The 25,670-nt window shown below is 37.0% G+C and overlaps 1 protein-coding gene across 1 annotated transcript; it reads left to right on the forward strand.

Moving 5' to 3' along the window:
- Positions 1 to 251: 251 nt before the first annotated feature.
- Positions 252 to 24,535, forward strand: LOC139696655 (kelch-like protein 10). Its single transcript, XM_071595470.1, has 9 exons — positions 252 to 749; positions 3,604 to 3,855; positions 6,043 to 6,251; positions 9,213 to 9,424; positions 10,015 to 10,163; positions 13,876 to 14,062; positions 16,358 to 16,480; positions 21,555 to 21,703; positions 24,458 to 24,535. The coding sequence occupies exons 1-9, from the start codon at positions 252 to 254 to the stop codon at positions 24,533 to 24,535; spliced, it is 1,857 nt and encodes a 618-aa protein (XP_071451571.1).
- The last annotated feature ends 1,135 nt before the right edge of the window (positions 24,536 to 25,670 follow it).

Consider the following 25,670-nt stretch of genomic DNA (forward strand, 5'->3'; position numbering starts at 1 on the left):
GTTCCCATTTATCCTATATGGTGAAGGGACCTAGATTACAGGCGCTAAAAACCAACGATCGTATCGTCGCAAACGAAATTTGTAACTGAAGCGCAACAATATAAACACATGCTAGTCTCAATATTTATTATCTGTGATGCTATTTTGGAGGAGTGGGAATGAACAACGACATGAGAACTCTTAGAATTTCAAAACACCGTTTCTCGAACGCCGTAAATTTAAAGAGAAAATCTTTAACAAGAGGAAAATATATGAAAAGAAGGAAGTGCTCATGTCTTGTTGTCACTCGATCTTCTGTTGAATTTCCTAAGATTTGGAGTGAACTTCGTGAAAGTGAACAGCTTTGTGACGGATTAGTAAAATGCACCGATGGAGATGTCATTTTTCGAGTCCACAGGGCGATCGTATCGGCGATAAGCCCTTATTTTCGCGCACTTTTTACCAACAGCTTTAATGGAGGAAACCCCGAAGTAAGCGAACTCTCACTTGATAATGTACCTCCTGATGCAATGAAGCTGATTCTTGACTATGCATACACTGGAGCATGTACAATTACTCAAGATAATGTCGAGAAACTGCTACCAGTCGCGGACCAGTTTGAAGTGTTAGGAGTTATCCAGTTGTGCTGTGAATTTCTTCTTAAGGAGCTTCAACCGGAAAATTGTCTTGGGATATTTACATTTGCCAATTGTTATGCCTGCCAAGAACTAGCAGATGCGGGATGGAAGTATATATTGATTAATTTCATGGTAGGTAAAAAAATATCATGCTCATGATGTTCAACGAAAATTAATACTGTAGAAAATTCTTCGAAATCCCTCCTGATAGTTATATTAGGCCAGTTATTTTTAGCATGCAACGTTTGGAATTATTGACTTAAAATGGGGAATTCCTGAACACGACGCGTTTAAAAGCAGGAGAATCCATCAGATACGTTCCTTGGATGCCTCTGCGGTTAATCTTCGGCCAAGCGTCGTACGTAACCCATTTCTTCACTGCATGCCCACCCAATTCATCCAAGCTGGTTTCAAGAATTTTACTGTAGCCGGTTTAAATCCCTATGCGAAACAAGTAAATACCCAAAGCGACAAAAAATGGTGGGATGAAGACTACCTCGGGTGAATGCTGTGGCATGGAACCCCTCTCCTTACGAGAGACTTGCCTCAGTTATAAACGGCCTCCTTTTCTCACCATATGAGATCATGAATGACCAGTTACTGAACGCACTGCCCACGCAAACTGAACATTTTAGTTTAGTTTTTAGTATTCGAGTGGAAAATGTATGTCCACGACCACAGTCATGCTTGGGCTGCGAAGTGGTTTGGAGTGAAGGTACAATGCTCAACCAATCCCGTTAATTTGTAGTGAGTCTCTCGTATTTCACTGGAACTTTGATTCTTCAACTCTGAGTGATTGTAAGTCGGAAATAGAACACCCCACTGTCGCCCTTAATGAAACTAACATTGTATAAAAATTGCTGATTTTCCCTGCTATTTCATGATTTTTTGGGATCATATCGTTTGATGTTAATTGTCTGCAAATCTCGACCGAGATACGCATCCCGGTCGAGGCGAATGATTTTTACACTTTGAAAGTGTTGGATTAGTGGTTGGATTTGGATGCGCATTAGTGGATGATTCCGTTAAAAGCTACGGTCGTTACATCTCCTGCAGTTTATTTTAAAAACTACCCTAATATTAATGAAGTAGTATAGATAGTTATTAGGTTAGAGACGACCGACTGTTGAGGCCAATTACGCCAGGAAGAGGTTGTGATAGATAGGGGAATAGAGGAAGGGCGAAGAGAGACCCAACGCCCTCGATATTAGCCTGCTCTTAACGAAATACGGCAATGGATCCAACGTTTAAATTCCGACCCGACGGACGGGCAACTTGATTTTACTCTCCTCATCGCACCGTTGGAGGGGTCGGGATAGCTGTGAAAAAATCTGCCCCCCCCCCCTTCCGGGATTCGAACTCGGGTCCTCTCAGTGAGGAGCACAGTGAGCTAGCCACCAAACCAATACTAGTTCCCTATATATTATTTTTTGGGAATGGTATGCACCCTCCAGTGAAGAAGGTCTGGGTGATATTATGAAAAATTATAGGCTTAGAAAATCAAAGCAAAGATAAGGATTTTTACATTTACTTGAGTATAACCGCTTTAATAAAGGATTCGTGTGGAACAGTTACGAACGGTTCATACTTTCCGCGCTTGAACAACCCAAAATAATTTCACATCCTAGTGAACGATTCTCGCCATCTTGTCTGACCTGACTCATCAGTGAATTGCCAAAACGGGAATGCACAAATCAACTCTCAAAACTCGCGCGCGCTCCAATTGAGTTCGCGGGTGCACGCCAAAACACTATTATTGTAACGACGTATTTTATAACCTCCGGGAAACCTCTCCTGGCAAACGTGGTATATCATTCACAAGCTTGTCGAACTTAAAAAACGTTACCTTATTCTAAACCCATCCCTGCTCATCCGCCACGACTTTTAATAGTCAACAGTTTCTTGGTATCGCGGAGTAGAAAAGCACTCCCAGAGCGCGTTCACTAGATATTCCTGCGATATATATTTTTTCCATAAGTTTAAAACACAACACCCCATGAGCTAGGTAATGTTGATATCTACCATCTGATTGCAATGCACGATTTTTGTGTGATAACGCGTCGCGATGTTACATTTTCAGAAGAACCATCCGCAATATATAAAAATTTCGATGCGATGGATGTATTGAACAGGTTATTATTTACAAAAGACTACCCGTCAAAGTAGGTAATTTGATGGGTCCAGGGACTAAAAACTACTATACTTGTAAGTCATATCTAACGTAAGCATTTAATACTTAGCATTTCAATAAAGTAAGTATATTCAGCTGTAGAAGCATTAACTTTATGAAATATTATGCATATGTATTCCACAATTAATTTATAGACACGGCACATATTTCAATGTATCAATGTCATCATGATGATATTAATATGTTAAAACATGTTTCATGTTTTCTATAAAGAGTGGAATTTTAAACTTTGTATTTTATTTCTTTCAAATCCTCCTTGTACATTATATCCCTCTTCATGCAGTCTTGTATGTCTAATCTTTTCCTCCCTATAAATTATTACTCATTCTCTCTCACCTCTAACTGTCTCCAACATTCAGTTACCTCTAAATACCTCCTGCCAACATTTCCCTGGTACTTATCAACTTTTCCCTAAGTATCTCAATATTTTCCAGTGACATTCTCTCTTTGTGGGAGATTAGGAGCAAACCATGCAAATTGTCATCAAATGTCGCAGTTCTAATGTACATGCGATTGTATGTATTGAACTTAAAGCTGTGTATTTGGATTGCAAAGTTTCCACATTGTCACAATAGTGACATTCAACTTCCATTTCACTCCAATGTCTAGAGTAAAATTGAACGTTGTACAGCACAGAAGTCTCAGAAGTATGAGTAAGAAATAATCAATTCAATGAAATCCCATAGCCCAAATCCTAACTGCAGTTTCCTTGCAATGCCCTATGCAATGAAGCTTCTCTTTGTTCACTGAAGATACCTTCCCTGTGTTTAATTCACTTTCTAAATTTCCAAATAGGATGTGGTGCAAAAGAGCAGTGAGCTTACAGGAATCGACAAAGAACTACTGATGAAGATCCTTGTGGAAGATCGACTTAATGATCGCCATGAAGAAATGGCCTTCTGGGCCGTCAAGTTTTGGGTTGAGGCAAACGTCGAATCTCAATGCCAAAATTTACCAAAACTGCTTCAATGTATTCGTTTTGGATTAATGAATAAAAATTTCTTTGATGACATTGTCATGAAGTGGAGCTTGCTAGATGAAAATCAGGTATCCTAGAATTTGATTTTGAGAGTTGGCATCAAAATCTTTTGTGTGTAAACATTATTATGACCTTTTACGTTCAAATTAAAATTTTGCATAGTGTATTCTTAATTATTGTGCTCATGCAGTATCCAAATAAAATATTTGAAATCAATCAAAAAAATATTTCTAGTATGGAGAGCAAGTTAATGAAAATGTTTATGTGGCTTTTAACACTTTTACATCTTTGCTACATCATTACATACACTTACCATTGGAAACCTAATACATTCATTGTAGAACAATACAATATAATCTAAATAGCTAATTTAAATACCTTACTACAATTGGTACAATGCAGATCAACTCATGTTCCGAGTTCCTGAAAAAAATATTTATATGTACTATTATAATTAATAGGTGATCTACCAGTAAAGCAAGTTTTGGATGGAACCAACAACCAAATATTTCTCTTTTCTCTCCTAACAAAACACCATCCAACATCCTACTCTACATCAAGCCCCTCTTCATCTCAGTTTACTTCTTTCCTCCCTTCATTCTGTCCATCATCCCTATTCTATTCCTGCCTCTTCCTTTGCCTAACATCATGCACTATTTTTGCCCTCCTGTTTTAATGTTTAAATCAGCCTTTCTCTTACTGAAAAACCAAATAAATTTGTTTTATTTTCATTTATTTTCATCCCATATCTATTGCCCTGAATTTCCAAATCATTCAGCAATGCTTGCAACCCCTTGGCTAACTGACAAACTAAAGCTTGGTCATCAGCAAACCTAACTGATTTTATGAATTCCCAGTTGACTTTCATTCCTATCTCCAGTTCTTCTCATGGCTCTATAAAAATTTTCTCCACATATATTTTGAACAGCCGCGGTAGACACTTCTCTTCCTAACAATGTCCATTCTCAGCCCTCTACTCGCACCTGAGCAGTCTGAGACATGTACAGGTTGCGGATTAGCCTCCTTTCCCTCCAATCTATTCCTATTTTCAGCATAATACTCATTAGCTTTCCCTATTTACTCCGTCAAATGCCATTTCGAAGACCTCATTACTGTAATGGCATCATGAGTGCCTCTCCCCTTCCTAAACCCAAACTGATCATCCCCTAAGTAATCATTTTACCTGCTCTCCATCCTATTATTGATGATCCTAAGAACCACTTCAGATATACGATATCAAACTTATTGTCCTATAGTCCTCACATGATGTAGCCTTTTACCTTTTTCGGAATCGGAATTAACACTGATCTCACAGTCTTTATACTTCTGTTTATCTCACTTGATGGCACTCTGCAGTGCTTCATGTAAGCTTGCTCCTTCAAGTTGGTTTATACTGTTAGGGCAGTTGTATTCCATGTTTCTAGTGCATTTCAAATATTTTTTAATAATGTTCAATTAAGGAAACTACTGGATAAATATTGAAAATTATAACACTTCAAAATCTTTTAATATAATATTGTTAACCAGTTTTAATGAAATATTAATTATTTAATCACTATGATCTTAAGCCCTCCATGGTCACTTAACTGTGCATAATTAACTAGGTTCACAAGTTTAATGGTTTTAAATGAATTATGAATGAATAATATTTCAGTACCAATTTATATACTGCTCAAATATGCATTGAAATTATAAAGTTCCATTTCAATTAATATTTGAATGCAATGAATTGAAACAGAAAGCTTTAATTTATATTTTTTATAGGAATTTACAGCTACTGTTTGTTTCAGATGTGTGAACAAATAAGAGAACAAAGAACATCCAATTCTTAAAGTGCAAGGTTAAACTAATGTGACTACATTTATTCCAAATTATTAAGATATTTTAGACCGTGATTAAACAAAAAAATGTTCATCTTAACTTCTAGTCACACTGGGCAGAACACCAATATGCTCAGATGTAATCCTATTTTCTATGAAGATAGTGAAATTTAATAAAAAAGACTTTTATAGGTTCTTAACCTTAAAATAGACATTGGAAATTGGAATAGGCATTTCTACACATAATAAAACTTGTACAGATATAATATTAAGAGGCCTAAAATGAAATTTACCTCATTTGCCAATGCTTTTAAATGCAGCAGATGAGTAGAAGGCAAAATCATCTCACCTATTAATCAATGCACAAATTAAAAACCTGTCTGCAGTCAAACATCATGAATTTCCTAATGCTGTAATTCATTTTGTTAAATGCAGGAATGCAAACTAATTTTATCAGAGGCAGCAGTTTTACTGAGCAGAATAGAGATGCTGAAAGCACAGTCACCCATGTTTTCAAGTACCTCACTGGTCATGAATCTCAACCATCATCTGGCAAAACCAAGAATACCTCATGAAATAATGTTTGCATTTGGGGGCTGGAGCTCTGGAAGCCCAACAAGTTTCATCGAAGCTTATGACATCAGGTGGGAAATGAATCAAACATGTTTTGTATAAATTTGTATTATCTAAAGTCCAAAATATGTTTTGAATGTTTGAAAAAAGTGAATGCTCCTATCCCACTCTGTGTTTTAACAGAACTCATTGTGTCCAGAAATCATTTCCCAGTGATTGTGATTAGAAATGTTTCCAAGACATGGTTTTTATATGTTTTCTTTCTCAATTATCTTATGTCTTCTGAACTAATTTATATTTGTCCCTCTATCCATTCCTCTTGCCTTTTTCAAATCTCTCTATTTTAGCTTTTATCAGCGAGTGATACAGAGTGATACAGGAAATAGTTTTCTTTCAGTTATTAGCCTAATCAAGAGCTGCAAGTTTTTTTTATCGTGATTGACAGGATGTACACCTTTTGTGTCTGAGCCGTTTCAGAAAAAATTGATATGGATGAAGATTTAATGGTATTATATGAAACTGACGCTATTGTGGAAACTCTCTTGAACATAGTGAAAGACATTCTTTTATGTTAGAATATATCTTCGAAAATTTTGTTGGGACAGTGCTATATATGATGCTGCTTATAACAAAAGTTGAGGATTTTGGAGAATCCAAACATAAGAAGTGTACCAACAGCCACAGGCAACATGCATACACTGCAGAATTCACTCTGAACTTGCTGTGCAAGATACATTAAGATACTGAAATGAAGGAATAATAACTAATTTATATAGATTATGGCCATTTTCCTTTGTTACCTGGCTTATTCTTAATGCATACAATAACTCTCGGGGATCGAAATGGTGCGGGGGCTAACGTACTGGCTTCCCACCCAGAGGGCGCGGGTTCAAATCCCAGCAGTGTTGAATATTTTTCAGAGGCATCTTGATCCCTACTTGAGGTGCTTTGTGGAGGGAACTTTGAGTGAGTACGCCATCCGTCGGATGGGACGTTAAACTGCGGACCCCTTGGCGCCTTTCGAAAAGAGTAGGCTAATGCCGACGCCAGGTTTCTCTCCACCCTTCATCCTTTCCTGTCCATCCCCTATGGCGCAAATGACCTTAGCTGTCGGTCGCCTCCCCTAAAAACTACTACTACAATAACTCTCCCTCAGAGGTTCTGGCTCATCCTGACCTATCATAGGTATGGTAGGAAATATCATGTCAATAAAATATGAGAGTTGCAGAACTGATAGATTTAAGATGTCATGTCTCCCACAAATGATAAGGGATCAGAATAAAGTAACATTTGTCTGATCGTGCTGGGAGGAAAAGGTGTTTGGGGTCAACGGTAGTCTGGTGAGTAATCACCACATGCCACATACCCTGGCAGTATGTCGTAGGATACAAAATATAATAAAAAAATGAATAAATAATCATCCTTGCAATAAATTTTTTTTATGGACCCAATCTGCTTCACTCTTATGACCCCCAGGGAAGCTTGTTGAGTAGATTCCTCAGTTTGTAGCTGGGGACTGGGCATGCATTATCTCTCATTCCATCTCTTCTGGGAGGCCTTGCTTCTCTTGGATTGTGCACTTGCATTCTGGATAAAATGCTCCCTGCAGTGATACAGTGGTGGTATCTGAGTTCAAACCCTTTAAATGGGTTTGTGGTTTGAGACCTATTTAATCATAGAGTGCAATGTTCAGCTCTGCTCTCAGAAGTCAGTATGGCTCAGTCAGTGTATAGTAGTTGGCCCATGTTACGGTCTTGCCAAGAGGGAGGAAGTCCTCATTATTAGGCCCACCGAGGATGGGTGACCTTTGATGACCAAGAGGCATATCTAGACTTTTGATTTAGGCAGGGGATTATCCCATGGGTGTGTGGTGGACCTTGCTCTTCAGTTGTTGTAGAGATTTGTAGTTGTACTGCCAGGAGCCCCTCAATGGCGTCACCCATGCCAACCAATGATATTTGATCTTCCACCCTTTTCCTGGCAACTCCTTACCATCTGCTCATGCCATGATTCTCTATCCTTCTCTCTATTTTTTCGATGAATAAACCTTGAGCAATTTAAATTTGGTATTATTATTATTTTATATTCTTGCTGCCCTGGTATTGACAGCATTTGTAAAGCCAGCTAGGTCATATCATATATACAGGTTAAGAAAATAATATTGGATAGCCATCATGGTTTGAAAGCTAAAATATTTTTCTAGTCATGGTCTAAACTTATTTACAGAGCAAAAGATGGACACCTTATTTTACTCATTGTAAATTCATTGATAGCAGCTTTGATATGAAGCTAGGGTCCCTATGGATGTTTGGCAATGATCTAGTTTTGGGGTATTATATCCCCTGTAATTCCCCCTCTGGATCTCCCACTGTGACATAGGGCACCTCCATGAACAGGTTTTCCTCTAGTGAGGAGAGTACTTGGTAGTAGATAGCCTTTTTTTATACTCTTTCAGAGTCCTTTGGCATATTTTAAAATGTTTAATATGCTTTTCTCCCCGCTGCTAGGGCTATGAAGGCTCTCCTATACCAAAGCCCTGGGTAGTGGGTAGGGCTAAGTACATATGACTTGAGGTTACTTGATATGTAGTTTCATCTTTGAGATACCTCGTGATATCTATCTGACGTATGTGGTCACATTTGGTACATTTGGTGATTTGTCACTTCTTCGAACAACAGGTATAGGCTCATCACTTTCTATGATGACCAAAAGCACCTCAAGGAGGACATTTCTCTTCATCATTCATGATGATATTGGGTTTAATTTCTTACCAGAGATCATTTCTTCCTCACCCTCACTAACGTACTGCTTGTTATAAAAGAATATCTGAAGTCACCTATCAAATTATCTGCCTGATTGGTGGTTTCAACGTTGCATTATGGTGATAGAAATCAATGTGATGAGTGACAAAAATGAGCATCGCTTCTCTCAGTTTAAAAATTTTACTGTGGTGATATTGCCCATGAAGTTATGCTCCATCCATACAGATAGGGGAAGACATTCACTGTAAAACAGTATTATTCTCTTTTCAGGTCTGATCGATGGTTCTTGTCACTGAGTGTAGATAGCTCTCCTAGAGCCTATCATGGTATTGTGGCTTTAAATGGAAATATATACGTGATTGGAGGTTTTGATGGCAACAACTACTTTAACACCATGCGACAATATAACCCAGTTATGAAGACTTGGACTGACCGTGCATGCATGTATACTCCACGTTGCTATGTCAGCACATGTGTTCTAGGTATGTTTAGAATTTAATATTTTTTTCCGCGGTATACAAATTCCTGTATACCTTCTTTGTCATCCTGAGAAATGATTTAATCACATAAATGTTTTAATAATGATAATTCTTCAAACAAAGTTGACTGCAGAGGCTTCAATTTTGTGGAATTCCAACTTTATGCAGACAAAAATAGTTACTGTGTGGAATTAGTATAAAATTTTGAAATTTTACCCTGTCCTTTTATTTCTGTCTGGACAAATAATATTTCTTTGTTTTCCCATAGCCATTATTGAATAAATATGATGCATAATCCATGCTATTATTGATAAATTATTTGCAGAAAAAATATGCATGCAAAAGGAAAATGATATGGTATGAAGTTTGATGTGGTGAAATTTTTAGTAATTAATTTCGAGTAATATTTTATTTTGACTAGTTTTCATGCATTTCATTTTCATCTTCAAATCCTTGATCTGAAAGTCAAGAATTAAAAATGATTCATTGAATAGGAGTTCAATATTATGGAAAAATGTGAATTCATTTTCATCACCCATAATTATTGTTGCAATACATATCAATTAAATCCCATTCTCTTTATTTTTATTTAGATGGACAGATTTATGCATTGGGTGGCTATGATGGTCACCTTAGGTTGAAATCTGGGGAACGTTACACTCCATCATGCAATCAGTGGGATATGATTGCTCCTATGCATTTGCAGAGGTCTGATGCTGGTGCAAGTGCTTTAAATGGAAAGGTAAATAGGTTATCACTGCAATTTCTGAGAATGAATAAGACTTTGATATCCAGATTTGATTGAAATTTTTGTCTGTGATGAGCCAATAAAACAATGCATGTTATAATATATGGATGCTTGAGGTAAATTCAATGACTGCAGAACAAGGAAAGCACAACTTTAAATTGAAAATGCAAACTAAATATAACAATGAAATCCAAATTTAAAATAAATGATTTTGTTGATCTTCCCCTAGAAGTGGTAGTGAGTGGAGGATTATGTATTGGAATGAATGTTAAAATTACTTTTGAATGATATGGACATTATAACTTGATTAATATTTGAATGGTTGAACATTTATTTCAAGAATTTATATCTTAAGTTTTGGTATTCCTTAGCTTAAACTCCAAAGTCAATTCCCATCTATTGGTTTTCATTTATCAACATCACTGATCAAACTAAAGTATTCTTGTTTCAATTTAAATTGAAATATATTGGAATAATATCAATTATATACCAAGGATAAGGAAGGTACGTGTGTGTGTGTTTATATATTATTATTATTATTATTAGGTAATCTACCGGTTAAGGTAGGTTTTTGGATGGACACGGCTCCTAAATAAATATTTTGTGACTCCTAACAAAACACAAAATCCAGTATCCTACTCTACATCAGGTCCCTCTTCATCTCTGAGTACTTCCTTCCTCCCTTCATCCCGTCCAAAATCCCAATTTGGTTCCTGTCCTTTCCTCTTTCCTCGTTTGCCCAACGTTCTCCCTTCTATTACAGTCTTCAACATCCCACTGCCGGTCAACACCCCCTTATATATATATATATATATATATATATATATATATATATATATATATATATATATATATATATATATAGTACAATACACAGTAACACACAATATAGAAACACAAAAAAAAGAAGAACACTCACACGTATTTTCTTGATAATACGTAACGGTTATTGTTGAAAGAAAAGGAGTTGCGGGTGAGAATGAAATTGGAAATATCAATGAGAAAATCGGTACTGGGGATTTGAGGGGTAGGGCGTTTGGAGAGGAAGTAACGTAGGGAAGAAAGGCCTTCTTGGTGAGGAATGGAAGTGTATAGGGAGGTGACATCGATAGTGGCCATAGTAATATGGGTATCAGGAGGGAGGGAAGTTGAGTGGAGCAATCTGAGGAAGTGGTAGGTGTCTTTTATAAATGAGGGTAGGGAGTGAACTAAAGGTTGGAGATAGTAGTCCACAAAGGCGGAAATTCTTTCGGTCGGAGAGCTACAAGAGGAGACTATAGGGCGGCCTGGGTTGTTGGGTTTGTGGATCTTAGGAAGGATGTAGAAGTGAGGGTTGTGAGGTTGGGAAGGGGAAAGGAGGGAGATGTCACTGGGGGAAAGATTCTCCTGGGGGAAAGATCCTCCTAGCATCCCTTCCCACATCCGATAACCCTATAGAATTAAAAACTCCTGAAATGGCATTCATTTACATCTGTATGGCCTATCAGCATCCGGGCCTCAATGTCGTTCACTGATGGGAGTGGCCTAAAATTGTTGTGGAAGCAAAGCATATCGGGGGGTGGACACTGTGTTTTTCCGAATGAGTTTTGGTGTACGTGGCCTTTGTTTTGACTTGCAAGGTCTTTATCAATACTTTGTAGGTTGAAGAATGAGTCTCGTATGTTGCAATAGTTGTGGTGAGCATGTTGTTCTATTTTCCGATTTTGTGTCAATTCCACCCCTTCCCTCTCCCTTTCCTCTCCCCAACCATTCCTTTCACCCCTCCTTCGCCTCCCGTTCTCCCCTTCCCCTGGCCCCCTTCCCTTTCTCTCGCACCCCTCACCTCAACAATTCCAGTAGTCATTACTTCTATATCTTCAGATGAAGACGGATTGTTTCCGTCGAAATATCAAGAAATAACGTGTGAGTGTTCTTCTTTTTTTTGTGTTTCTATATTGTGTGTTACTGTGTATTGTACTATTCGGCACTTCCGTGTTACGTCTACGAAAGCATATATATATATATATACATATATATATATACATATATATATATATATATACATACACACACACATATATATATATATGTATATATATACATATATATATATATATATATATATATATATATATATATATATATATATATATATATATATATATGTATATATATACATACATATATAATTATATATATATATATATATATATATATATATATATATATATATATATATATATGTTTATATATATATTTAGTCGTTGTTTGATTCTGACAACAGTTTCGCCAAAGTTGCATTCGGCATCTTCGTGAATCCGAGAAGATAGCCAAAGTCCTGAAAAAACATGACGTGGTAACAAGATTTACCTCCACCAAGAAAATAGCGGACGCTCTCCCTGGACCAAAGGACAAAATTCCGAAACACATATACGAAGGGGTCTACCAAGTACCCTGTTCATGTGAGAAAGCCTACATCGGGGAAACATGCCGCTCAATGAAAGTTTGGATGAAGGAACACCTCCGGGCAACTACAAATAAGCAGTTTCACCTGTGGGCCATTTCAGAACACAAATGAAGTGAACCCGGTCACGAGATCTCATTCCAAAATGCAAACGTAATAGCAAAGGAGAGTAGATATTACCCACGATTAATTAGAGAAGCAATTGAGATCGCAAAAAACCCGGAGAACATTAACAGAGATGAAGGCTACCATCTCCACAACGCGTGGAAGAGAGTTCTCTGGGAATGGACCAATCAGCAAGCAGCCAAAGGGACCACCTATATAAGGGTGGCAAAATTCCGCATCCCTCATCTTTGACCTGAAGACACCAAATGCAACTTTGGCAAAACTGTTGTCAGAATCAAACAACGACGAGGTGAAACCCGAGAATGCAGAGTTCTTCAAACCACTGCCACGAAAACCTACGCAGCCATATAATTGTCACCTTTTACTTGGTGTAGGCTAATGCTGGGTATCTCTTTGCCTTTCCAAACTCCTTGAAAATTCTACCCTACCAAATTGCCTCCTACTGGTGCCAATGTTCTCAGCCATCTGTCACCACCCTTAATAACAATAGGTTGGCCACTCAGTTGGGAAACTCTGGGAAAAGGTTGGAAGAAATGAATATTTTCAAGAACTCTGGAAAAAAAATGGGAAATAGAGTGACATTTTCTGAAGAAGTTGGGAGTTTGGTTTGCAAATCAGGAATATCATGTGGGAATTGGGAATTCTGAGTGAGGACAATGTTTCTTTTAGCTGTGACATTAGTTCATTTTCGTCATAGACCATTGCGGGTGTAGGCAGGTCCTGGCAAATACCAAAATCTTTAGTAAGACTGACTTCATTAATATGAAGTAATAAGCGATGATACACAAAAAAATGCATAATGGTATTCCAAACACAGGCAAAAAATATTTTTGGCATTTTTGGGAAATTTTTTGGGAAAGTCAGGAAATATTTGAGAATATGAATCCATAAAATGGCTGCTACATTTACTAATACTAGTACTTCATTAGATATTTTATAGCATAGGTACCATGGAATTTGTTGCCTAATCCTTTCTTTAAACATGGGAAAGATTGTCTCATAATTACATGAAGATAGCGACTGAAAACTCAGAACCTTTTAGCTTTGTAGTCTATGACAAATTTTACAATTTTCATGGAATATTTTGTCGCCTGCCATATATTTGTGTACTCATTGTTGTGATGTTGGCCCATGCAGGTTTATATTGTCGGTGGATTTGATGGTACCTCTGTTTTGAATTCTGCTGAGATGTACGACCCAAAAACTAATCAATGGACGTATATTGTTTCAATGAGAGCACCTCGTTCTGGAGTGAGCTTAGCTGTATACCACAACTACTTATATGCCATTGGAGGATTTGATGGTAGCAATCGTCTATCTTCTGGTTAGTATTTCTTTGATGCAAGCGTTAATGTTTTTGCATTATAACCAAAGAAAAAAATATTATTAGCAAAGCAAATAATGAGTAAATATTTTATTGGAAAAATCCATTCATATGATTAAATGATGTCAATTTTACTCTCAGGAGAGACTCAAATAAATAATATTAATAATAATACTTAATTCATTTTGAAAAATGGTACAACCATATTAAATGTCATCAATATAAATATCATTTAACATATAAACATAAGTTCTTAAATGCGATGAAGATTATCGCAAAAGAATTCATCCAATGAGTAAAGTGGGTGAGCAAGTAACTAGGTATATACCCTATTCTTGAAACTCTGGATACCGTCTGATTTCAACTGCGTAGGCAGATAGTTATACAGTCGTATGTTCAGATTATGAAACGTGTTGTAAGTCAATGATAATCTACAATAAGTAGTATTTAGATTTGATTTATCTCTTGTGGAGTAGTTATGGATATTACATCTAAATTGGTAAGTTTCTATATTGACTTTCACATGAATCAGAGCCTTAAAGATATATAAACTAAATACCGTCATGATTCCATACCTGATGATGGTGACTAAGGAATAAACCTGTCACATTCTTGTCTGATAAATTTTAGTACCTGATATGTATAATGTGTTACTTTTTACATTTTATGATCACAAAACTGACAACTAAAAATGTATACAAGTATGTCAGTTTACCTCAGAAAGATGGAATGAGCAGCTGTGATGGATGCATATCAGCTAACTCCTTTGAGCAATTAAGTTACCAACATCGTTATTAATGTCATAATTTTCAGAGTTCTCTCATCAGCCTTAGCCATTCGTACATGTATATGCATGAAGGAAGATATCCACATCTTGAAAAATGGTAACTTTCACGTGAAAAGGATCCCAAATTTTCAGGTATTAAAGAAAAATAAGGTGAAAGGAAAATTATTTTCAAAACATCTATCTCCCGAAAGAAAAATATAAAAACATACGTGCACGAAAATCTTCGGGTCAGGAAAGTTTCATCCCGATGGGTGTCTCACAGTTTGACAGAGGCACAAAAGCGCAGCCATGTTCAATGGTGCGATGAAATATTGAAAAGATTTGACAGAGACAACTCTAGGGCACATTTCTGACATAGTTACCGGTGGTGAAATGTGAATTTATCAGTTTGATCCTGAAAATAAGTGCCAGTCGACTGTATGGATTTTTCCTGATGAACATCCACCAACAAAAATGAAGCGGCCTCAAAACGTCGGGAAGAAAATTGTTGCAACTTTCTCCTCTAAAAGCAGTCATGTAGCTACTGTTCTCCGTGAAGACCAAAGATCTGGTACTGCTTCATGCAGACACGACAGTATGTCTATCAAAAGTTGTCGGAAAGCTTCAAGAACAGTGGCTGAAGACTCGTCCAGGATGATTAAAATGCATCTGCACACACAGCTAACCTCACCATGCAGTTCCTAGGGGTTACAGGGGTTAAGCTAATGACTCACCAACCTTATCGTCCTGACCTAGCCCCAGGTGATTATTTCCTGTTCCCTATAGTAAACAAATCGCATGCTTGGAAGAAGGTTCTCCAGCCCTGAAGCGGTTGAAGCCAACAAAAGTGAACTTTTAGCACTCAGAGTAAAATGAGTGGAAAAACTGTTTTGAGAAGTGGTTTGCAAGAATGCAAAAATGTATAGAATGTCGTGGCGAGTATTTTGAGAAAATATTGTAATCAAAATTATTTCTAGTTTCTTAATTTTTGTGTATCTCAAAACTTTCATAGCCACCCTCATATCAGTTGTATACTTTCCTTTTCACCTGGATTTGAACCCAGAACCCTTCAGTCAATGATTATAACTACTTCTACCATATCACTCCCATTGTTAACAATACCATGTCAATTTAGAGAAAAAATACAATTTTTAAGTTTCATCAGCTACCTTTTATCATCAGTGTCTTGGATAGGCAATGGAATTCCTATGGAGGACTTCCTGTTGTTTGTTTTACTACATATTAGTGTGAATGCTGTAGAATACTCCATCAGGATGTTCTCAAATAGAGATAAGGTTGAGGGAAACTGAATTCCATCATGAATTATGAATTACATGCATAGGTAATTCATTTTTAAATTTAGCTCAATTTCATGAAATATTACTGGAACCCAACCCCCTTGGAACTACTGCATATGCTTGTATATATTTATTTGAACCCTTGAGGTAAAATTTATATTTTTAGACTGATTATAGCTGTTACTAATGTGTTCAGTGAAAATAAGTCATTTCATGCTGTGTTTTTTTCAGTGGAGAGACTTTGTCCTGGGTTCCATCACCGCTGGCAATCAGTTCCAGATATGATCAATCAAAGGAGTAATTTTGCAGCGGCAGAGTTGGATGACTTACTTTTTATAGTGGGTGGATTTAATGGTAAGACTGCTCGAAAATCTTAATTAAACAAGTTCATTTTTATGTTTGAAATCAAGACCATGTCTGAATGTATATGCTCACAAGAGAATTACTTTGGATGAAGGCATCAGGTACAAAACTGGTGTGACTTTTAAACCTATCAATAAATCAGTGCTCATCAGGCATATGCTGATTGGCTGAGGTTGGCATGATACCTGGTGTGATTGTTTCACTGTATATTTTGCCAGTGGTAAATTGGCCAGTTGCTAGTATTGGAGCAGAAACAATCGCATATGTAGACAGGTTTACATTTTGTGTACAAGGGAAGTTAGTAATTGCCTAATTTTGGATGAAAAAAATGAGCTTGTGTGAAGGGGATTATGGGAGATTTATAATTACATTCACGGTGAGGCCAGATTAGGATTTCTACCACAGTAATTAGTAGTCAGAGATCAAAAATATAGTGCTGTGGATCCCCCACAAAAGTAATCAAGCCAAAGATTTGCCTTGATAGAGGAGCATGTAACTAAACTAAATTTTCACTAAGCCCTCTGGTGCCTGAAAATTACACATTCAAGATGGACAGTTCCTTTCTTCTTTAGTACCTAGAAAATCAAAGCTAGGATGTCAATTCTGGGAAATAATTTCTGTATCCACATTATTCTAAATAAATAATTTTGATGCAATGATTAATTAATTAAAATCATAAAGTATTATACTTTTAATGATTTGACTTAAGAAAAGGTGCAATGGGACCCTAGCTGTTAAAGACCTTAAATTAATTTACCTATCTATGATCTTGCAGAGTTCAATAGAGAGTCAATGCAATAGTTATTAAATGGAAATTAATGAGAAAAAATGAAAGTAATTGGGTACTATAGAAATAGAAAGGCTAAGATAAATGTTATATTTGGGGGACATATTCTAGATCAGGTAGAAGAGTGTATCTATTGAGGAAGCATTTCAAAATGAAGATGGTCGAAGTATTAAGGGCTTGAAAGGAAGAACCCCATGCCTGTCCTCCTGTCCAATCCCAAAACGCCTTCTTTCACCTCTTTACTGTTGCCCCACGACTGAAAGTAAAGCTCGGAAAAGTACCTGAAGTCTGAAACTATGAAGTCAATTTAAAGAAGAATTGCATTAGGTGAAGGAGCTTTTCAAAAGAGGTAGGAGTATGTGCATCTCAAGTAATGAAGTAAATAAAAGACTAGTGACAGTGTTTGGAGCATAGTTTTTATTGGTTTGGAAACTTGGTCATTGAGGCATGAGTATAATCATAGGGCTATTGAGGTGCGGGTGTGGAGTAGGATGGAAAAACATGGATGGGAAGAAAAACAGATGAAGTCCTAGGTGTGAGACAGATCATAATGGAGAGTGGAAAATTGGATGAAAGGCATTTTGAGTGACAATGGAACATGTAAGGCAGCGATGGAAGGGAGAATGTATGGTAAGTGAGGTAGTGGTAGTGGTAGTATTTAGGGGAGGCAACCGACAGCTGAGGTCATTTGCGCCATAGGGGATGGACAGGGACAGATGAAGGGTGGAGAGAAACCCGGCGTCGGCATTAGCCTTCTCTTAACGAAAGGCGCCAAGGGGTCTGCAGCTTAACTTCGCATTCGATGGACAGCGTACTCACTCAAAGTGCCCTCCACAAAGCACCTCAAGTAGGGATCGAGATACCATTGAAAAATATTCAACACCGCCGAAATTTTGAACCCAGGCTCTCTGGGTGGGAAGTGAGGTAGTGGCAGAAAGAGAATTGGCATGCTGGATAGAATGAAGGGAGGCAGGAAGATGAGGACTTGAGAAATTGCTTATTTTAGTATGGTTTTGGAGAACTTACAAGTATTATTGGTAAGATCGTACAACTTACTTGTGTTTGGTGTTATGCTAGGTGGAGCCTAGAACTGTTGCAATGGATACATTAACAACCTACCTTGACTGGTTGATTACTCTCAATAATAATAATAATAATAATAATAATAATAATAATGATAATAATAAAATTCCTCATGAGATGTCATATGTCTGTGCTTAGGATACTTAATCTAGGCAATCATCATTGAAGTTTGAATGTATTTCTTGGGTTTTTCCCAGGATGCTATGGTTAGGGCTGGTGACACTGAGGTGATCCCTGTCATTCTCAAATTATTTTAGTGACAAATACATTTTCCTTCTCCCATAAAAATAAATGAAAGCAAGGGAACCTATTCTAAGCTTAAGAATATTGGTTGAAAAGATGACATATGTCAACCAGCCAATGTGACATTAATGACTTTTGACAAAATCGAGTGAAACAAGATGTTTTTTATTTATTTTTTTATCGACTTAATTGGGCGAGGTTCAAAGTAAAAGAGACATTTGTGGTGGGCTACAATGACAGAAGAATAACCTTTCAGCCCTCAAGGACCAAGTCACAATAATTCATTTGAAAAACTGAAGACATGTAGAAGTTAAAATTAATGAAGGAGTGCAGCAAGGATGGAAGGAACATGGAAGACTGATGGAATGGAGAATATAAGGGATGGAAGGTAGAATGGAATGAATTAAGAAAGAAAGTACCTTTTGCCAGCTATATCCTGTGTATATTGTACTTGGATGAGGCAATGTAAGAAGCACAAGAATTAGTCATCAAAGGAGTCAAGGTGAATGGGGAAGAATTTAAATTCCTCCAGTTTGCAGATGACTTCTTAGAAGCAAAGAGACCTGCAATCATCTCTGAATGCTGTGAACCAAGGAAAGCAAGAATAAAACCTGAGCATCAATAGGAAGATAACTAAAATATTTGCATTAAGGATAGAAAAACTGAGGAGTGATTTTTCCCACCAAAGAGAGAAATGGGAGCAAATGGAATATCTCACTCCGTTGCTGGGGAGCAACATAGCATGGGATGGTAGAAGTATGATGGACATCAGGCAAAAATAGCTCAAACCAAGGTGGCAGCCACAGTGAAGTGGCTGCTACTTTGCCGTGAGAAGATATAGATCCAAACATGGATGAAATACATTGAAATGCTGGCGTAGAACTGTGGCACTGTATGAATCGGAGGCATGGACCATTCGAAAAGCAGATCAGAGAGGAATAGAAGCCTTTGAAACATGGTGCCAGAGACAAATGCTCTCGATTAAATGGCCAGAAATAGTGAAGGATGGGGAAGCATTTAGACAAATCAAAGATTGAAAGACAATGTGGAGAACTTTACAATAAAGAAGAACCAGGTAGATTAGCCACACCTTGAGGCACAAAAGATTTTTTAGGAGTACTATTTTATTATTATAAGGTATCCTACCAGTTAATTTAGGTTTTTGGATTGACACAACTACCTAATAAATATTTTGTGACTCCTAACAAAATGCAATCCAGCAACCTACTCTACATCAGGTCCCTCTTTATCTCTGAGTACTTCCTTCCTTCCTTCATCCCGTCCAACATCCCTATCCTGTTCCTGCCCTTTCCTCGTTTGCCTAATATTCTCCCCTCTATTACACTGTTCAGTATCCCAATGCCGATCAATTGCCCTTCATCCATTTTTCCTGCCTCCATAGGATTTCTCCCAATAAACTCCTCTCCTTACCCATTTCTTCCCATGCCTCTTTAATCATTTCCTCATCATATACGTTGAACAGCAACGGCGATAATGGGCAACCCTACCTTACACCTCTTCCTAACACTGCCCATCCGGACTCTCCATTCCCCACTTGTACCTGCAGAACTCAATTGCTTTCTCCCCGTGATCTAACCTAAACCGTAGTCCCCCACCTCATCACCATCCCTTCCTTCACCTACTGTCGCATTCCAATCCCCCATCACTATCAAATGTTTCCTTGCAGGAACACAAGCGATTATGTCCTCTAACTGATTATATATCCTATCAACCTCTTCCTCCTTATGGTTGCTTGGATGCATGTATACCTGAGCAATGGCCAAGTGTGTCGGTTCTGCATTTATCTCTACTAGTAATATTATATCCGTTTCTTGTTCTATGTTGACTAAGCTTCTTCCTACCGCTTTATTTAATATTATGGCAACCCCTCATTGGCTCTCATCCCTGCCGCTGTATATTATTCTACGAATATCAATACAGTAATCCCCGCTATCCTTCCATCTCATCTCGCACAGACCTAAAATATCTATATTCCCCTCGTCCATCTCTCACTTAATATTCTCTAACTTTCCTGTGCTCAACATTGTCCTGACATTCCACGCTCCTTTTCTAACTAAATTGGTCTTCTTCTTCTGCATCTTCTGTCCTGCTGCTGTTGGTTTTCCCTTTCAAGGGTTTCGTGGGATGACGACCGCGGAAGCCTTGCCTCCCCTGCTTCTGGGCACAACACATGGCTGAGTAGGTGGGGCCCCATAGTTGCCAGGACTCATATTCTCTGTAGAGTCCATCATTTGAATCTTGGGAATGATAATTGAGGTGGCTTCCCATTGCCTTCCTCAGTAGTGTTTTTAATGTGACACCATCACTCAATGGCTGCCCCACTGGGGTCAGACGCCTTTGTAGCCGCCTCATTGAGGAACAGATGCTGCGTGGACTACCTTTCGCCTGGCTCATAACCTGCCACCTATCTGGCATGGGTGACCCTACCAGGAGCAATTATTATTACTCCCACCAGCACAGCTCTAGGGGTCATCAGTACGCACAAGCCCTTCCACCATGTCAAGGTTGTAGTCCGTGGGAGGGTGTTAGGAGTATAATAGAAGGAAAAATTGAAGGTGAGGTTGTATGGGGAAGACCAAGGGACAAGTAAAGAGGAATGCAAATATTTTCTCTGAGCTAAGTGCCCAATGATGCTGACAATTTTCATGATGCTGATATTGAGGTCAACATATTTCCCTGATGAAATCTTATTGGTATGTTTGCTGCTAACTTTGTATGAGTCAGTGCTTAAAGTTTGCCCTGTTTGATTTGAATGTACAAATAATCATTGGCCAATGCGAATGGTCTAAAAAATATTGGTACACTAAAATGAAATACAAATGTTAGTATGTTTGCATGCATGATGCTTTCAGATAATATATATGAGGATAAACAAAGTTGGAATGCATATTTGGTGAGCAGGTATCAACAAAACTTCTCTTTGATCAACAGGTAACACCACCATTCCTCAAGTTGAGTACTATGATGATGACAAACATGTATGGAATCATGCTTCACCGATGAACCTTAATAGGAGTGCTCTCAGTGTCTGTGTAGTAACTGATCTGCCAAATGCTCAAGATTATTCATATCTTTCAAAGGTAAGCCGAAAATGATTATGTAACTAATGCATTTTCAAAAGAAAACTGCTCCAAAAGTTTCTTTGCCAGGTCAAGTTAAATAAGAGTAATTATGGCATCTCAATGAAAACATAATAGATATGAATTACTGAAATTAATGGATTTGGCTGACTGTCTGTCATCAACCAATCAGAAATTTTCCAGTTTTCCAAGTTTTGTCTGGGAATTTTGACAATTTTCTAGCACATTTAGCAAGATTCACTAATCAGTGCACCTTGATAAGAGTGCCAAGAGTGTTAAGCAGGAGTCGCATTGGCAGTTTGTTGTTTAATTTAATGAGGAGAAAACCTGAAAATCAGTCACAATTCATGACAAAATTATTCAGGCAACTAGGTGATAAAAACACCACCCAGAAAATAATTTATGTAGCAAAAAATTTGGGTATCATTGGTAACTACATTTGTAACTTAAAAAGAGTGTCAGATTTAAAATGTCGATTTCCCACAGGATTGTATCAGATAATGATCATAATGGCATATAAGAAAAATATTTAGAAAAATAAGTACTCTAAGGTTGGGTAAGAGTTACCACAGAATAGCATGCATCGATTTCAACAAACTCCTAATTTTTTCTAATTTATCTATGCATGGGAAACTTGAAGTGTAATATTTTTGACAGTCACAGAACTAGATAATGTGATTTTCAATTTTATCTGAAATATGAAACTTTATTTTTTTTAATCAAATTATGTCAAGGGGACGCCTTTACCCCATAAACGGGGCAAGTGCATCCTGTCATTGTTCTGGTCTTCCTGCTGCCATTAATATTAAAGTGGAGTAAGTGCCATTTTCTTCAAACTTTTAACTTTACAACACCATTTAAAATACCAATTTATGCTGAACTGTTTTCACAGTATGAATTTTTTACTAAGGAAATCATGTGAAATTTTCTAGTGGCCCTAAATGATAATAAGGAAACAAAAGGAAATTTTATTGAAAAGTGTTTAATTGAAGTAAAGACTTCAAAACATTTTTGATACAATATTTGTGCCACACATTTATGACTAGTGCTTAACTTTAGGATTGGTAATCAGAGTCTAGGTGTATTAGAATTAGGCAAATTTGATCTACTAGGGAGCATTCCATAAGTAATGCAATTATTTTTTAAGTAATTTATTGAATAGATTTGCTCAAACACTTAAAATTCTTCAAAGTACTGCCCTCAACACATTTTTTTTCCACAGCTAGAAGATCACTCAGATTGGTTTTGCGACAGAGTATAGGTATATTAGAATTGGGCAAGTTTGACCTACTAGGGAGCGTTCCATAAGTAATGCAATTATTTTTAAAAGTAATTTATTGAATAGATTTGCACAAACACTTAAAATTCTTCAAAGTACTGCCCTCTACACATTTTTTCCCACACCACTTCCAAAGCTAGGAGATCACTCAGATTGGTTTTGCGGCTAAGCTTAGTGCCCCCCCCCCCCCAACCTACTCCAAGAGGTTTGAGAGGTTTGATCCCACTCTATCCAATAGGAGAGCCACAGGAAATTTAATTGAATTACTTTTGGAATGCACCCTGTAGGTTCCAACTTCCCCTAGAAGTGAGGAATGCATGGTTACAATGGGGAAAGTGTGGCCTCCTAGAAGATAAAGAAAACATAACATTCTTAGTTACATAATTTCAAATTAAATAAGGACGGTAATCAATTGAGAAATGAATTCAATGAAAATTAAGAGGGCGGTTCAATAAGTACCCGTGTTAGAAATGAAGAAACCATTTTTTCAGAAACAATTTTTTTCATTTTTCAACATAGTTCCCTTTAAAAAAGATACACTTCTCCCATCATTCCGGCCATTTTTTTAACCCCTTCAAAAAATAGGATTTGTTGAACTGTCGGTAATAGATGGCAAAGTGTCCCCATAAACAGCATCCAACTTTGCTTTTATCTCCTCGCATTTCTGCCCATCCAAAAGCAAAAAGCGAATTACTGAACGATACTGCTCTTTTTCCATCTTAGCAAAAACCATGGAACACGTCTTACTTGAATGGCTGCCAAATCCAAACTAACCTTTAAATCAGTCTAAAATTTGTTTCACTGTCGTTTAGATGGCAGCATACAATGATAACATAAACTTCCCTCGGGAACGCCCTTTGTCGTCAAACACGGGTACTTATTGAACCGCCCTCGTAGGTACGTACTTGCCTAATACTGCTACATACGCCAATTCTAAGACAGTCCAGAAGAGACTGCAGGCAAACATGAGTTGAACTGAGGAATATATTTCATAACCAACTGTGGTTCACGAATGAAAAGGGTAAGCATTACAAAATTTCAAATTATTCTTTGACTGGATGTCTGAAACACACGATGTTACATATACACCATCTGCTCTTTGAATGGAAATACAATCTTCCACAACAGGTCACAATTACTCCTGCTTGCTCTATACTGTAATATACATTTTCTGTATACTGTACAATGGAAATTTCATGAAAACAGTGGCATTCTAATGTCAGTTATAATCAGTGTTGTATATTCAAGCCGTAATCAAAACTAATTTAATCTAAACTAGCTGTTAAAAAACTCTTTTTGTAGTCATTTTGATGTCTGATATTTGGAAGAATTCAATTGAATGAGTGTTGAATAATATGACCGAAATTCCACAATTTTGATTAGATTACCAAAGGAAAGTTTCATGAGCTTCTTTTGCATCACATAGTCTTTGGAATTTATTCACTCATGATACCTCTTTTTTGCTCTCCTGGAAGATGACAGTTGCTGGAGAGGGTGGGTCAGACAAGGGGGAAGGCCTTCCTGAAACTGGACTTGGTGAAGGATTTGCATAAAGATTCTCATTTGAACTTCTTTCTACCGTAGACTTTTAGAGTAAGTACTTGGAATGGCATGCATCAAAACTATATGAATGATTATCAAAGTGAAACACTAACCTAATTAACTAAAATGCAGTAGAGTAATTCAATGGTGTGACCAATGTAGCATTTTTATGACATATATTTTAGGATGCATGGATAACAGCATGGAAACATTTCAGTTATTTTTGTTTGTATTTCAGGAAATGGAAAGAAGTTATCATTGAATGGCCTTAAACGACATTTTTTTTACACTCATCTACAATCACAGAAATGGATAAATTCATCAAATTTTAATAATATATTTACTCAGAAGTTTTAAAATTATTGAATTGCCAAATGAAGGTGTTTAGAGAGGATTTTTTTTTAAAAAATACTGCTTTCTTGAGCAATTTTTTTGAGTTGTTTTGCTTGCAAAAAAGTCATAGAATTGAGAAAAATATCAATGGGAAATGATATTTTTTGAAAAATTTTGATTATGCCTTTTTTTTTATAAAGTCATATACCCTAAATTTTAAAATTATGCATTAAAAATTTGAATAAACTATTTGGAAATTTTACTGACAAGTGATTTATTTGTTATTGCATGAACTTTGAATAATTTTTTGAGTGGTGGTAATGGAAGTACTTTTTAAGTTGATAGTTAAGAATTTTAACTACTAACCTGAATGTGTGTGCTGCTGGCAATGAGGGACTGATCATGATGGGAAAATATGACGTGAAGAATATGTGTGTGTATGTATCTAGGAAAGGAATGAGTGAATATTAACGACAAAAGGAAATTGTTATTCATTATTTTATAATAATCTTCTAGAGGAGAACTGCTGGTAATGATAATTTTTTACTGTCGAACATAATTTTTTACTGTCTCAACATGCCCCCATAAGAACCTAATGTTGTGTTGTTGGAGGAAGTGGTAGTGAGATCCAGCTGATGAAACTTATAGAAGCTTTCTTTTAGAAAGCATTCATTGGTGAGGGCTGATAATTTAAAATTAACAAGTTAAAAATTAGTATACAAATTGTGATATACATGTATATTGAGCAGCAGGGGCAGTTCACTCAAGCGTACACTTAATTATTGACCTGGATGTACAAATGACTGTTGAACA

The sequence above is a fragment of the Hetaerina americana genome, unplaced genomic scaffold (assembly GCF_022747635.1).
Source record: "Hetaerina americana unplaced genomic scaffold, ioHetAmer1.1.p SCAF_7, whole genome shotgun sequence".
NCBI classification, from domain to species: Eukaryota; Metazoa; Arthropoda; class Insecta; order Odonata; family Calopterygidae; genus Hetaerina; species Hetaerina americana.

Excerpts from the sequence above, each read along its gene's own strand:
- LOC139696655 (XM_071595470.1), top strand. The coding sequence starts at position 252 with ATGAAAAGAAGGAAGTGCTCATGTCTTGTTGTCACTCGATCTTCTGTT. Across the intron at positions 14,063-16,357 it reads TAGCAATCGTCTATCTTCTG|TGGAGAGACTTTGTCCTGGG; the intron begins GTTAGTATTTCT and ends TGTTTTTTTCAG. Across the intron at positions 16,481-21,554 it reads TATAGTGGGTGGATTTAATG|GTAACACCACCATTCCTCAA; the intron begins GTAAGACTGCTC and ends TTTGATCAACAG.